The 16,766-nt window shown below is 38.8% G+C and overlaps 1 protein-coding gene across 1 annotated transcript in view; it reads left to right on the top strand.

Annotated features, from left to right (window-relative positions):
* Positions 1-6,275: 6,275 nt before the first annotated feature.
* TNIP3 (TNFAIP3 interacting protein 3) overlaps positions 6,276-16,766 on the top strand; it is a 78,343-nt gene continuing 67,852 nt past the window's right edge. Inside the window, exon 1 of the mRNA XM_035889643.1 lies at positions 6,276-6,281. Coding sequence (XP_035745536.1) covers positions 6,276-6,281 — 6 coding nt within the window. The remainder of the gene's footprint in view (positions 6,282-16,766) is intronic.

The raw sequence follows: 16,766 nt of genomic DNA, 5'->3' as shown, positions 1-16,766 counted from the left end.
TACATAATTTACAACTCCAGATGGGGTTAGGTTGGATCTCTTAATAGCCTGTGAAACATTGATGCTCTCTTCTGTCATCTCTTGCCTCACCTAAGGGACCTTGGTGTTCCCTTGGCAGTAAATTTTAAGATTCTTTTATACTGCTACTTTATGCTTCATTGTAAATGAAAACTTAGTCTAAATTATCCTTGTATAGATTGGAAGTAATCTGATCCTTCTATAATGTTTACAAATTTCCATTGGATAAGGAATTCTGATGCTGGTTTGTGATATGCTCTTTATTTACATGTATATTATTTATATTGTATATGATATACTCCCATGCAATGACAGGGAAGATTCCTGACAGCGAGGAATTAAGAGCACTGCTATTTACGTAATCATATGTATTACATAAAATAACGATTTTGGAGAGCTATGTCTGGATAGAACAACATGAGTGAGGTCATGTTCTGCTTTAGACAGTCACACAGACATGGCCCTGTGCATTACCTTTGAATAATGCTGGAAGCAACAGCAGTAATTTTTGCCTGCAATTATGACTGTGACTTCCTTTGAAGACCATTTCTCTCTTAGCTTATTTTTCCTCTTTGTAGACAGGGGTCTCTCGGTAAAAGTTTTCTGCCCTGGACAATAGAGGCTGATGGTGGTTTATTATCATAGTTTTCCTCAGTTGGTGTGAAGTTAATCTGACTGAGAACTGTGTTTTGACAGATTCTGTTACTGAAAACCAATTTATTTTAAGCTTTTTATTTATTTGCACTGCTAAATTCAATGACGGATTTTAACAAGCATTTAAGAAACTTGCAAGTATCTTATGTTTTTTGTTTCATCTTATCTGTTTCTTCTACTATCTCATAAATTGTTATCTCAACAAGTAACTGTTGTAGTATTGTATTAATCTTTTCATTAAAATTTCTTTTTCTCATTGCTGGTGCTGCTTTGCACTGGGAGCATTTGCTATAAACTTCATTCTTTGAGTTTCTTTTAGTTTAAAGATTCATATAAGCATCTGTGTGCTTTTTTTGGGGATTAAATTCCAGTCCTGTTACAGGTGCCAGCTGTTACTGCAATCCTGAGAGATGTGATTTAAAGGACTTTACAGAATAAGGTAAGAGAGGACAAAAAACCTTCCAGTCTCTTGGTAGGAGAGAAGTGGTAAATGTTTCAGCACAGGTATATGTGGCTAGGGTTAGATTAAATATACATCAAACTACTAATGACAGTTCTTGTACTGTCCTTAGTAGTAACTGTATTATTTGTGCATTTTTGACACAATAGTTTTCTCAGAGCCAGATAATCTTGTGAGAAGTCCTAGCTGCAGGGGATAGAAAACCTTTTATTGACTTAAGCAGAACCAAGATTTTCCCCATGTGTTTTTTTTTTTTTTTTCTTTTTTTAATACGTCAGAGTTTCAGCTTTGATTTAACTAACAAAACAAATTGTTCTATTAAATTGGGTCAAGTGTCAGTCCAGGCTAGTAGCCTGTCTCTTGCAATGGCTCCTATCATGTGTTCTTGAGTGTGTGGCTGTAACTGAGTACTTCAAACCAGTGAAAGCTAGCACTGCTATGGAAAGAACAGCCCTGCTGTCCTTCCAGCTTGCTTGCTTATTCCCATCTTGTATTAACAGAACTGCATGGAGAATCTGATCAGAAAAGTTTCTGGCTAATGATTTTACCAGAGAACAGAAAAGATAACCATGCTTGTGTACTTTGAGGAAAGATGCTTCCTCAAAAAAGTTTCTTTCTAATATCTTAGTTACGAACCACTTATAATTTCTTTGATCAACTTAAAGAGAAACTTATTTTATTCTCAGCTTCAAGGGACTAAGCCTTAAAGTTATGATGAGATGATGCCAGGAACTGGCATGTGGATGAAGACAGGAGCCTGAAAGGACACATTCAGCTGAAGAGAGACTCTGGAAATTTGAATGGACCCAGAAAAAGTGTCAGGTCTTGGTCAACTGAAATCAGAGAGTATAAACAAGGAAACAGTGAGTAGAAGGGAGTGAACCCTCTCAGTAACTATAGTGGTGCATCTGCTGCAGAATTCCCATTCTTTGCAAGGGGGGGGGGGGCGGGAAGATAAATCAAGTGAGATTTCTTCCTAGCAGCAATATTTTATTGGGGGTGTGTGGAGAGCAGGGATTAGTTTCAGAGGATATCAGATGGATTCATTTGTGGGTATGCTTTTACACTTCAGAAATAAGTACTGGGCTGTAATACTTTGTGATGAATAGATGGGGAATTTAGGCTTTTATTGAGGAAACTGGATGCTGTTATGGGTTAACACAATGCTATGCAGACATAAATAATCTGTAGATGATGAATAACTAAACAGAGAACTTGCAGTTCCCCTGTAGTGTTGACAGTGTTTTTGTAAGACATTTGTGGTGTTGAGTGAGGGGGGCATTTAGGTGCAGATCAGGAGATGTCCATCTGAAGTTTCATAATCTCATTCTGCTTTCAAGTAGGCTTTGATTGTTCCCTAAACAAGGATAATGATAATAGCAGAGAAGATGGTGCATCTCAATCTGGCAGTGTGTGCTTAGAATATCCTCAGCCAAATTCTCAATAAAAACCAAGCTCCAAAGATGATCAGCTGGCTGTTTAGGCCCTTGGGCTATGGCTAGCATTTTGAGGAGTACTGCCTAGGCTTTGCAAAATGAGTTTCTGTAAAAATGTTTGTAGATCAGATAACTGTAAATCTGCAAGTTGCTGGTTCTCAGCCAAGAAGAAAAAAACCTGTCTCTTGCTGAAGCTAGTTTGGCCTGGTAGAATATCCATGAGAAATGATCTGTTTGGAGGGAATGGTAGTGGTGGTAAGAATTTAGAAGGGAGCATGCCCTAAATGTAAGGGAGATGTTGGAGGGAAAGGTGGAAATGCTTGGAGGCTGACACATGCGCAAAGCAGAGATGGGCTGTTGAAAAGCATATGTAAGTAGGTGTGAACCCTTGTCCAGGGCTCAGCTGTCCAGGCCTTGGCTGTGAAGCACAGATGCAAGTCCTTTGCCTAACTTTGCTGAAAAACTTGTTGAGCTGAGAGTACATGTCATAAAGCCACGTAATAAAACAATTACAATTTTTTATTTTTTCTAAGATAGTAATGGCAGCTCATGGAGATGAGAAAAGTTCAAGTTGAGGCGTGAGGGGAAAGATTTTTTTGAAAGTCAGAAGATAGCAATTAAAAAATATTGAATATCAGCCTATTCCAAGGGATAATGGGAGGCGGCCTTGCTGCACGTGTCTCATGATTGCCAAGCCAGCAGAGACATGTGATGTGCCTACATTGAGGGTGTAAGGATATAAATTCTCAGCCTGGCAATGTGTTATCCTGTCTACATGCTGATTACACAATTAGCTAATATGTAATGGTTATATATGCTGCTTGCAGAGCCTTTTGAGTATGGTAGAAGCTATAACACCTGAGAAATGAGAGAAATACGCAGATTGTTGAAGATGAGGACTAGATTATTATTACCCAGAAAAAGGAAAAAGTTCCTGAGAGGACTTAGTAGAGCTGGTGACTTAGAGAGATGGGATAGGAAGATAATCATGGCAAAGTATATTTTTATATAGATTAGGTATTTGAATATTACAAAAGTTGGGAATGTTCAGAAACTATTTAGAGAGCAGTTTAGGGAATGGGACAGCATCTAAATGCACAGAGCAAAAGGTTGGGAAGAGTGAAAGCTGCCCTTTTGGTGCTCCTCTGAGTGGAAGCAGTAGAATGGAGCAGGAGTTCCACTAGGGCAAGGAGGAGACAGAGCGTTGGGAGCACAGTCCAATTGCATCAAACTTACCTGGTGAGAACAGGAGGAGGTTTTCCTGAAGCAGCAGAAAGAGGAGGTTCGGAACCATTTCTCTCTGTCATGTTTGTTTTAAGGTTTTCAAAGGAGGTTCTTTATGTTGTAGATGAGTTGTGATTAACAGCAGCATTCTAAAGCCTATATCTTTCTCAGAAACAGAGATTTAATGCAGAAACACAACAGGGGGATATATTGTATACACTCCTTCAGAAACATTCACATAACAATTTCTTTTATTTCTGCCTATATTGAAAGTGCTGCTTTGACACCTCAAAACTGACCTCCAGGAGTCTTGCTGGAAATTCAAGCCATCGTTAACGTCCTCTGTTGAAGCTCCAGCAAAGTTTATGAAGTTATTTTAAACACCTCTGGTGCTTTAAGATGAGAAGAATCCATGCTATTAATATTTAGTTATAACTTATTGCAAGTGACTCTAGTTCCTCAAAACTGTCAAGATGTGAAGTCCTGCTCAAATGTTATGCAGATTTTCTCTGATCCTGTAATAGATTTTGATTTTAATTGCTATCTCCAATGCTGCTATTAGGATGTGATACTATCTTTACCAGCTTCTGATTACTGCTGCTTGCTGTGGGTATTGTTTCCTGTGCTGGGATTTCTGGGTTTTGTTCTGTCTTGCCAAAAGTGGCAATTTTTGTTTGTCTTACTTTTCTGTAAGCAGCTGCAGTGAATAGAGCTGCCTCATTCAGATATCATTTTACAGAGGCATGAATGCATGTTTTAAAAAATGATGCTTAAATATTTATGATGCTTGCATCTAAAAAAAAAAAAAAGTCACGCTGGAGTAAATTAGTGTTTAAGGCCCTCCTTGACCTGATGCAACTGTAGGTGAAGCTTGGTGCATTTCCTCAGACTGAGCAGAACTGATGCTGAAATAGTGCTTACCTTGGATTCAGCAACTGATCTGTAACCCTGTAATAGGAACCTCTGGAGGAATAAATTAAGTGTAGTAGTCTGCTCTCTTCCAAAGTCACATACTGTTTTATTATTAGAGTTTAACCCCCTCAAACTTTTCAGATGCATCAGTACAACAAAACACCATCAATCAAAAGCAGTAAAACCTGGTTCCTTTTACTCCTAGAAATGAAGACTAACAGTCCTTCAAATCAAGCTGAGATGCCACCTGTTTTGCTGCGAAAGTGCTGTCCTGCAAGCCAGAACCGTTTTTAAGAAGGTTTAAGGATATTTACATGTAACCTAGACATTTATAAAAGGCTTCTAGAAATTTAGTAGAGATACAAACTTCTAAAAATTGCATCTGTGCCCTGTAGGGTGCTTAAAGCTTAAACCAAGACTTGAAAGATGTCTGCTGCCTGAAAAATGCTACTTGAATTTTGTTGACATATTGGGCTCTTGCGTAATACAAAGCTTTCTACAAAAATCTCTTATTTCCTTAAGTTTTCCATTTTTTTTTTCTCAAAGCAGAAACTTCTGCTTATTTCTCATTCTTTGGAAAAATAATCTTAAAACCTTTGCCCCAAACATCATTCATTTATGTCACTTGCTGGTGAAAGGGAAAAAACCTGAACTTGAAATATTCAGACTAAAAAAAAAAAAAGGTATTTTGAGCCATATCAAAAGAAACAACTTCAAAGCTTCAGTAATGTATATAAGTATTTATGTGGTTTTTGAAGCAGCCCTTTGTAGCTGGACAGCAGAAGCACTCTCTATGTATGTGTTGAAGGTGAGTGGGAGGCTCGGAGATACTCAGCAGAATTTTTAATTCTTTGTTTTTTCTCTAGTCTGCTCTTACTTGCAAAGGTGCCCAGACTCAGATAAGAATGTAAAATCTCCTGGTGCCTGTATAAGTTCTTTCCCTCCTTCAAAAGAAAGAAATCATTCATCTGCCTCTCCGTGTTTTTTTTAACATAACTTTGCTTCTTAATTACCTTTTTAGGCTGTACTCACTTGGGACTCTTCCTGGTGAACTCCCTGAAGCTGTGAGTCCATCTCGCAAAGTTGGTCTTGGTCATACTGCAGTGAAGCTCTTTATTTTACGAATACTGAAGGTATTTTTTACTTTGCTCATAGCTCCAAGAACTTACTGATTTAAATTCTCAGTGCAGTGATTATCATAAATAAGTGTTTGCTTCAGAGGTCGAGTTTGAGAGAGTGAAGGTTTCTTAAATTTTTACAGAAAGACAATTTGCAAACTTATGCCTTGGCTTACCAGTACCCAGACAACTAAGCCCCTGCTGGCAGACAAAGTCAGGCCCAAAACTCCTGCTGATTTCAGAGCAAGAAGTAGAGTTTATGAATAACAAACTCCAGTATAAAACAAACCTGAATGAATACTATTTGCAGCACAGTTTGCAGTAAAGCATTCAACAGAGGTGCAATGAAAGGCTAGCAGTATGAATACTGGGAAGGTTATTGTCAGGTTGGAGCTTATATGCTTGCTGCTGTGGAGCAGATTTGATTTCAAGATAGGTGGAGGAGAGGGTATAATGGTGGTAAGTGACCTAGTGAATATATACTGAGTTGGGATCTAGATGGAGGCAAGTCTCTTTGCATGGAAACGTGTACCCATAATGAAATGTCTGAGTAGATAGCATAGAATTGGGTAATAAATTAAAAAAACAAAACAAGAACAAAAGAAACTCTGCTGTACTATTAAAAATCTGCTCTACAAATCAGCTTTAGCAAGCTTATGAATTGCTTGCTCCTCATTTTCGATGTCTTTTCCCTAGTGTCCAGATTCAGCTGTGAAGGGTGAGAAAGCTGCTGGACTGTGTTGGATTCACTCAGTGAAGAGGCTGAACTGTAGTTCTCAATTTGTATGAGGGCTGCCTTCTGTACTCTGCTTTTTGGTATTCTAGTGACATCCCCAGGAACCTTGTGCTTTCAGAGTCACTGAACTCAGCAGTTATCTATTGCCTAAGATCACTCTGTCCTAGCAATCAAATTTGTTTAGTGGGAAGTTGGGGTTTGACTTCTGCCTTTTGCCTTGCTCCTTTTCTTTTTCTTGCCTCATCAGTTTGTTCTACTTTCTCACTTAGTCTACACATCTTTTTTTTTTTTTTTCCTATTGCTTTCCCTGAAGCAATTCCTTGCATTCCCTGTGACCCCCTTATCTTTTCTATACAGATTAGAATAACCAGGCAATGAATTTTTATGTAGTGAAACTGCCCTGTGTTTTAGGATTTGTATTCCATCAAGGCTGACTATCAGATATACAAACTGCATTTCCAGTCCTTATTTCAGGCTGTCTGCACCCGTGGGAAGACCTTGCCCACTGTACTGGTTACACTTGGCTTGCATATAGTAAGAAAACCTGCAATTACTGAGCCACCTGCACTTACCTAACATGAGGTTTGCATGTATTGGGGGAGCTGGAGATCTGCTAAGAGGAGTGCATGCAGCTGTCAGGCAGACACTTGGCATCAGGCCTGGGTGCAGCTGTAATGACAGTGAACGTGGTGAGATGGGGCAGTATGGAGAGATGTGCAGTGATGTGTGATGTGGGCCAAGCCAGGCAGCGCTGGCAGAGTTTAAGGCCCCTGTGATAAAATAGATCAGCTCCACTTGACATCGTTGGCATAAGCAAGAGATGCTTTCTGCCTTTCCATCTGGCCCACTGAGTACGTGAAGAAAATGTAACTCGCATCAGCTTGAGCTTCCAGGTGCTTATTAATGCTCTTTTGCTGGTAGCTTGCGTGTAGTATATGTTGTTATTTCTGAATTTGACTTTATATATTTCTGCCAACATTCTATTCCTAATGCTACTTATTGATGTATTTCTATTTCCATATTCTATTTCTTTGACTTTACCTATTTCTAAGTCCTAGGAAGTAAGGCTTCTCAGTGTTGTGCTAGCTGTACTGGGAGAGTTGATTTTTCTTGCTTCAACTAACAAGTGTCGATGTCTGTCTTGATTGTACAGATGACAGCTGGACTATGGCTTATAAAAAGGTCCAGTAACTTTCTTCTGGGAGTCTGTAAAATACACTCTGTGTAGTGTCTTGTGTGTGACAACAGAAATATAATGATGTTCTGCTTCTCACCTCTTGCCTCTAACAGATGGTTTCCATAGGCACATCTGTTAAGCACCCGACTTAGTTATTGTTAGATTTGGTACATAGCTGAAGGGTCTTAAAGAGCATGCAATCTGGGAACAAAAAGCTGGAAAATATACAGCATCTCCATGGGTAATGTATACAAATATATCCTACTGAATATCACATTAAAGCTGTGTCCTCAGTCAGACTTGAATTTTGAAGAGCAGATTTGTGGCAAAACCATCTGAAAAATCTCTTTGCCTACTGCAACTCGGTGTGGTTGGGTTGTGGCCTCACTCAGGCTGTAGATGGCACCGTTGCTGCACACGAAAAGCCATCTTGGGCTTGCTCTGCCAGTCACCTTACTCCTAAGAGAACTGTTATCCTACAGGCTTTTGAAAGCATATATTTGATAGTAGGATTTGGTAAGTGTTTGATAGAGCTCCCCTCTCCCTAGAATTAGTATTAGGAAGAAACATGGAGAGAGGTGAAGGACAAAAACCTGAGCTGAGGAGTTAGAACTGATGAGTGACCAAAGATCGATGGTATAAACAATCCAACAGAAATTGGTTTATTGTTTTTTGGGTTGTTGGTTTTTTGTTTTTTTTTTTCAAGTCTTATCTGAGATTTTTAAAAATTACCTTTCTGAGAAGAACATCTGAAAGTCATTCCCTTTGGAAAACTTCTGTTTTCCAAACCAAACAAATACCACACTTTGGTCAATCTGTCTTTGTTTTTGAAATTGGGCACTTGAAAAATAAATTAGTGAATGGAGCTACAAAAGGGAAAAAAAAAAAAAAAAAGAGATCAAGGCTGTCTGAAATCCTTCAGACAACTCATTTCCAGACTCCTTGGAGCATACTAAAAGGCCCATAGCTGTAGACATCCTGCTTCACAAATCTGTTGATATAGTGGGGGGAAGCCAAAGGGGAAATGGGGGGGGAATAAGGAGTTATTTATTAGCAATCAGCAGAAATCTTAGTTCTGAAATGGCGAACTTACAAATGTAAAGGGTCTCAAAAAGTGATCTGTTTTTATTACAGTCGCCGCAGATATTCATTAAAACATGTTATGCACAAAAAAGCCTCTAAAATCTCAAAGGGAGTGGGGGAATATTGCTGTTAAAAACACAAAAAATACCCTTGTGTAGGGACACAAATTGTAGAATACAAATCTTGCCATATTGATGTTAGTTAAAGCTCCACAAATACTAGGGCAAATGAACAAATGATTATTTGAATTGTTGAGAGTGTTACACAAACCATGAGAAAAAGTGGGAAGTCTTTGTCATAATTTGCACCATGCTCATGAAATGCTAAGTTCTTGAAACAGTTCTTGATGCACATTTATAAAGTCTGAAGTGGAATAAAGCCACTTTGCTGATGAGGGGGGAGGAGCACAGAAGGACATAACCATAAAAGTGGTTAGTTTTGTTTGCAAAGTAACCTGAAGAGGCAAAGGAATGTGCTGAGTTTACCACAATCAGCTACTTTGAATGGAAATAGTTGATAATCGCATGAAAAACAAGGCAAACACTGGCTTTCTTGTTTGTTTTTGAAGGAATATATTAGGGAAGTGTTACTCTTATTAGCATGTGCTATTTACCTCTCCAAAGTAAAATTATACAGTTGTGAGATTAAAGAGAAAAATGTCAAGAAAGCCATTAATTAATTCGTCATCTATAAAGAGGCTCCAGAACACAGACAGCAGTAAAGGAAGCTTTAGTCCTGCTAGTTTGTCTTGGGGCAAATTTGGGCAGATGTTCTTGTAAAGCAATGGTATTTCAGTTTGTCACCATTGCTTGTTCCAGTCCATGCTTATGCGTGATGCCGTTTTGCTTCCATTGCTTTTGCAGTAGCCATCGTAGTATTTCCTGGTTTTTTTAATATGTTTGGGAGATCAGAGATGCTCCTGGGAGCTTTTGTTCCTAGAAGCTGTGCTGTTGTTGGTATCTGGTTCATTTAGGTGTCACAGATGACCCTGAGCTATTGAGAAACTACCTCTGTGTAAAATACATGAAGCCTTGTGCTAAATAGTCTTATTTTTATTCATCCATGCAGAATGACTTAGTTGCTTATTCTAGGAAATGTAAAATGACTGCCTCTTAGGGATTGTATTGGGACATGTTACAGGCTGTTACTACTGCTATCATGGTTAGAATGTACAAATCAATCAGATAAAACACTTTAATTCCACCTGAGACTGTAGTCACATTTTGTATTGACTGTATGCTGCGTAAATAGACCCAATATGATATATGTGCTATACTTTTATTAAATAGTCTCTATATTATACTGATGCGTGTGTATATACATTACATATCCTAAACTTTGTCCCATAAAGCCAATATTTGGCTTGTAAGAAAGAAGGCACGCAAAACCCTTGTATTTGCCATATGTAAGCTACTTATAGCTATATTCCCAATTTAAGTGGAGATATTTTAAATTTGATTTTCTTTTTTTTTGCATTTTAGTTGGCAGCAGAAGTCCTGTCTAGGTAAAATTTCTAATGACATTTTAAATTATTTGATTTTGAAGACTATGCATAAATATATATATATATTTTTTTTTTTTTTTTTCTCTTTTCCTTTAATCATATGCATGGGATTTGGTGTCAGCCAGCGTGGCTGTTTCTCAGAGTGGAACTGCCCATACAGAGCAAGCAGTCTCCCTGCAGGAGTGCTCAGAAGTCTTTTTCTCAGCTGGTCTGAACATTTTGCTGAGATCTGGAAAGTCTCTTCAATCTCAAAAATAGTCATGGGAAGCTCTGGGAGTGTCCTCTTTCTAGCTTTCCTCCCAGTCTTTTATTCAGTTGTTGTCCTAAGCATAAAGCCAGCAGCTAAGCACCCACACAGACACTTGATCACGTACCCCCCAGCCTTTATTGCTGAGCATGATGGTTTTGGGAAGCTTTGATAAATTTTCTGCCCAGAAACATCTTGGTAGACGTGCCTTGAGGACCTTACCTTCTGCTGACTTTTCAAGCTCTTCCTTGCGCAAAATACTTGCTGAAGCATTGCCGTAGGCTGTATGAGTCCCTTTAGAGGGCAAAATTGGCTGTTCAGATATGACCTTTTAGAGATGTTTTCCTGGTACAATCTTTTATTTCAGGATCTGTAAGGACAGAATACAGCTTTTTAGTGGGCTTAAGCCTGAAGCATGAATCCACAGCCCCAATTCTTATTTTAGGTGTGCAATTTAGTATGGTTATGTGATGACAAAATGGCCAAAACCCCTCTATGTGGTTTCATTCTTGGTTAAGAGTCACTTTGTCCAGGCTGGATAGTGTACTGAGGACAAGGTTGGTTAGCCCTTACATTGTCTGCTATTGCTTTGCACAGACTTAATGGATTGCCTCAGCCTTCCTGCTTCCCTTGAAGAATGAAATAAGGTGGAAGCAATCCTTTAACGGATTATGTTGAAGAAATAAGGGACAATCCCTAAAAGCTAAAAATGAATCAACTTATGTCAGTCCTATGGATCACAGCATGGGCACATAGGACTTGGCTGCTTGTATCGTGTGGGGCATTCTTAGGAAGCTGACCTGTAGCACAGGGGTGGGCTGACTTGACTAATTTTTGCAATAGTTAACTGCAGTGCATTGGCTGCTAGGCAATAAGCAATGTAAGTCATTACACCTGGTGTACTTGAGTCTTTTTGGAGCAGGTGAGTGCTAGGTCAGTGATATGCCTCTGCACTGTTCATCTGTGAGTAAACATGTCATCTACTAAGGCTGTAAATGATATTGATTTTTCAGAGTATAAGAAAAATTAGGCACTGAAATGTAATTTCTACTTGAGAGCTCTGTGTCAAAGATGGTTTTCAAATGTTAATTAACCCTTATTTAACCCTTATCTCAAGTGAGATGTGATTTTTTTTCTTTCTTTTTCCCCCAAGAAAGGGAGATATGGGAGGAGGTGGAAGGGGGAATCATTTTTTGTATCCAATGCAACAGTTTTGAATTCATACTTTGTTCATACAGTATTCAATAGAAAGGGTGGTGGTAACTGTAAATGAGGATACTAGCATGCTGTCATATCCATATTTGCAAAATATCTGTGTAGCTTTCAGGGATACGTGTGATTGGTAAAAGATGGGTTTAAAACTATGAATGATGAAAATAGAGACACAACATCTTTCCTGGTATTAGCATGGAACTGAGGTAGAGCTTATGACTGATATTGTTTCTCTTTCTATAATTAGGAGTCTGAAAAGAGAGGTAGCGCATCTTCTGCTGACTCCCACTATGTAAAACTTAAAATCCATTGCAAATGTTTTGAGCTAGTTCATTAAAAGTTAATGCCTAAAGTTGACTTGCATTTCCCACTGATCTGTATGTCCTGGTTCATTTACGGTTCAGATTATCGCATAGCTGCTTAATAGGCCACAACTTAAAGGACAATGCTGCACAAGCATGCTTCTGCTCAGATACTAAGGTGTGGGGTTTTTTTTATGTTTTCAAACCTATCTGTAACATGGTTCATAGGAAGGGGAAGCAAAGATGGGGGGGGTGTTTGAGGAGAATTTTGGCTGATGCATCTCTAGTGACACCTTGTGGGATGTTTCACAGAATTGTCTATAACTCATTTTTGAGGAAGAAATAAACTGAAGGGTTTGGGCAAAAAGTTGCCCAAATACTCCACATGGGATATGGTTAAACTTCTGCACCCGTCTATACTTTTTCAGGATTGTCTTTTGCAACTTGTACTTAGTAGACAGGATGAAATACACAACATCAAATATTCTATTTGGCAACTAAGGACAGTAGAGAACTGAAAGATGACACTTGTTATCAGATTTTTTGGTGAGTGTTGGATTTTCCTTCAATGCAGTTTCTGGAATTACTACTTTAAGCCAAATCTTCATGTTTTAAATTGAGATTTCAGAACTGATAAATTATTTGAATAAGTAGTTAATCAAATCAGCTAAGCAGAAATTAGCAGTTCTTAGGGTTTTCATTGCTATAGAAATTCCATTTATTTATACATTACAAGCAAAAAATATCAGCGTATTTGTCCTAATCTTAACTGATTTAATTGTTGATATTCTCTACTGTTGTCTCTTGGAATAATTTATGCTCCAACTCCAGCATGAAGTCTCATTTTTTTACCTTTTTAATTAAAGTGCAGGAAGGAGACAGCCGTACAAATTTTCCTTTGGATGAAAACAAAGCTGAAATATTTGCATGTTGCTTTCTTATTTTTTAACCAGCTTAGTTTAGTCTGATGCTATGTCCTTGAGACATCCTTAAACATCATCAAAGTGGTTTCTCCATTTTACTCAACATGTAGTATTACTTAGATCAAAAAGCTAATGTTTACTCCTACAGTCCAGAAATGGATTTGAGTTTCTTCAGGTGCGAGTCAGGACTGCACAATTCATTATGCACTGACAATGTTTGTACAGGTACCTAGTGACTTGCTCCTCTCTTGAATTGTCTGATCTTGTACTTGGGCCTTCCAAGAGACTTAGCAGGTTGGCATACTCCATAAGCATGCTAGGAACTTTGCCTTGTAAGAAATATTTTGCTGTTGCTACAGAGGCAGTTCGGATGGAGGCTCTGTAACCTGGTAAATAGGACTTTTGCCGTTAGTAGTAAAAGGCTATAGGTTTTGTACTGGCCTGGCAGTTGAGTGTCTCAGGGCTCATCTGGCCTTTAGCTAGCTTTTGTTGTGGATGTTGCTTAATAATTGGCAATTGTTTATTCCTGAGGATCTGAGCTTTGCTCAGTAAAAACTATTAATATAAAAATACCTGGGAACCTAGATGTAATAGTCTAACAAACAGTAATCCTTTATGTTAGTTGGGGCTGGGGTGAAATGTGTTGGAATTTGAAACGTAAACTGGTAGCTGGGTAGGAGAGTGCTGTCTGTGTTATGAGAACATAAACATAACCCAGAGGGACCCACAACACCAGTGATAAACTCCTCCTGGTGAAGAACTTGGGATGCTGCTGATAAGGTGCCATACCCCCCAGGTGTTTCAGTGTGAAGACTTGTGCTGTTGCCTTCAGGACCCAGAGGGATACTGAAAGAGTGAGTGTAAAGCCAGAGGGGGAAAAAAAAAAAAAAAAGTAGTATGAGGAAGTTTGTATATATAAATTTTAAGAAATGTGTTATTATCCATAAGTGTAAGTGGACTAATAATAACTTGTGGTTTAGTTAGACTGCTAAGATTTTAATGTGATTAACTGTTTTCTGGTTTTTAGACGGATAGCATTTACAGTATTCTTTATAGAACACATACTTTGGTTATACAATCAGAACCCCCAGTCCAGCTCTGTAGAACAAAAAAAGTGCCAAAACATTTGACTGATCTTTCACAATAGCAGTTAAAGTGAAAACTCTGTAAACAGACCCCTAGCTTTTGATTTTTGACACAGGCCTCCTCCCCCAGCCCCGCAAGGTGAAAGGATAAAGTAATTTGAAGCAACTTTGCAATGCAGACCTAGCTACTAATTCAATGAAGACTTCAAATTAGGTGGTCTTCTAATGACATATTCTCAGTGAAGGGAGATCAAGGTAGTGCATCTGAAATAAGTGGGTTGTGCATCTGAAATAAGTGGGTCATGTGGACTTAAAACTGATGCTGAAGCTTATTTTTACTTTGAAACATTAAACACAATACAGGCCAGCACCAAAAATAAGAGTAGCTGAAGACATATTTTATTGTTCAAAGCACTTTGCCATGCTTCTTCAACTTGGTTTCCTTGTTTTCTACTGTTCCAAGGAAGAGTGACTTCCTTTTAATGTCTTCAGCTATGAAATCTAGTAACTCAGCAGCTTTAAAAATAGCAACTATCACAGTTTCGTCTTCACTGGCTATGTGCCACTGAAGTTCTTCGTAGATTTTGAGGACTATCAGCCATAAGAAGGCTGTAGGTTGAAAGTTGCCCTTTTCCTCTGCTGGGCATGTGAGTGATATGAAAAATAAGTTAGATGCTTGTTTCTGCTCCAGCGAGGGTAACAGTGAACTTTATCTGTCAGTTCAGTGGGTTCAGGACCACGCTGTAGATGCAGAACAGATACAGGGTAGGAGAATACCATTCCCAAAGGTGCTCAAAATCCAAGTGCATGCAGCTGATGAGGCAAACCTGGGCAGTAGAGAGAACAAGGTAACACCAGTTGTTAGTTTTGCAGGCTAATATTTGAGAAAACGAATGCTTTGCTGAGCCAAGTCTGTTGCACCCCAGAAATAGCAGTCCTGTGTGTCTGTGGCATACCTGCATATAACAAGAAAATATCTATTATAAGCCCTTCTTTAAAATAAAAAATAACTTAGTAAAGAATATGAGTAATTGTGGTAATAAATAAGATAAATACTGTGGTTTCACTGAACACTCCTTCCAAATATCTGCTTAATTTGTTTTTCTTTGATATAGGGAGCATTTTTCTGCTCTCTGCTGTTTTTTCTGGATAATTTGGTACTAAGTTTTGTGGTGCTTTTTTTTTCTTCACAACGTGTTGGCCTCTTCTTTGGCATAACAAGACTTAGCGTCATTATGTAAAACACATTTAAGTTGGCTGACATAAAACTCTGTATGGTAAAGGTTTGCTGTTCTGAGGAAAAACTGATAGGGAAAAAACCCCAAACAATTACAATTTTTTTTTTCCTGTTCAAAACCAAGTATTCAGAAAACGTTAATCAACATCTCACTATCCAAGAGCTTATTTTTGAGAACCTTCTGGTGATTTTCACCTACTGATTGTAGGGACCTTTTCCCTATTTAGTGGTACTGGAGTAACTGTTTTGGCTAGGTGTGTTGTAGACCCGTTTCCTGCTGCTTGCTCTCATTTTGTGAAACGTGTGAAGTCTGGGGATAACCAAAGTCCTCTGTACAGCACCACTTATGAGATGGATCTCTTTTCTGTCCTCAGAGTTATACACTGGTTCCAGCTTCACCCATCTGACATCTCAGCCTGCTGCCTTGCCCTGGTCAGAAGAATATGAATCCCAGCTAACCCTGTGTGAACAGAGCAGGTGAGACTGAGCAGGCTAAAAGAGGCTGAAACAAGTTCTTACACTAGCAAGAGCCTGATCTCCAGTAGCTCGCCTCTTTGCAAAATGGCTCTAACAATTTTTTTTTTTTTTTTTGGTCTAAACACACAGGGTTCTCTTCCCTTGCATGCTTTGTGCTTCTGGCATTCTCCCCCTCCCTTAGCCACCCCAGGCCTTTTTGATTCAGTGGGGTTGTGTGATCAGTCCTTCAACTGGTGCCCTTGATTCCATTGATAGTTTTCTTTGTTTCTATGTCTTTTCTCTAGATGCAAGCATTGGGCCATCTGAGCCTGAGAAAAGTAAAAAGGGGTCTCTAATACCTGAATCTAGAAATCAATACAGAGGACCTGTTCTATTAAAAAGCCACCCTCAAAATTCTGCTGTGAAAGAATAACAATTTTACAAAGGGGTGAGTTTGACCTCTTCTAATTTATATAGTCATTAATATTTCACAAATAAGTTGGTGGAAGCGTTGGCCAGTTCTACAGCAGCTGATGTGGACAAATGAAGCTATTTGATACCCCTCATATTGCTTTCCTTTTAATGAACTTATATTTGCACTGCCTGCTTACCTCTTGCTTTCTATGCCTGGCATTTTAAAGTGAGATATTTGAGTTGTTGCTCAATTTCATGGTGTTTTGTTTTTGTGCTAACAGCGCAGGTAGCTGGCAGAGGCAGAAGATGGATTGACTTTCTGGTATTGCCTCCTGTTCCCATCTCTCTGTAGTGAAGAAGTAGAACTTATGTAGCTAAACTCAGTACAGAGACGATAGCTAAATACAACTGTAGTCAGTCAATAGTAATATCTTTTGCTGGAGGACCGAGTGCAGTAGGAACATTAATTTTCTTATACCTCCTGGACGGAAGTAGACTTCTTGAGGTAGCAGTGTGGTTCAGTGGCAGAAACAGCCCCTGGTTTTATTCTCTGCCTGCTGATCTCCCC

This window comes from Egretta garzetta, unplaced genomic scaffold (genome assembly GCF_000687185.1).
Source record: "Egretta garzetta isolate BGI_Z169 unplaced genomic scaffold, ASM68718v1 scaffold342, whole genome shotgun sequence".
NCBI classification, from domain to species: Eukaryota; Metazoa; Chordata; class Aves; order Pelecaniformes; family Ardeidae; genus Egretta; species Egretta garzetta.
Note: the sequence above shows the minus strand (reverse complement) of the source record. Positions and strands in the feature narration are given on the sequence as shown.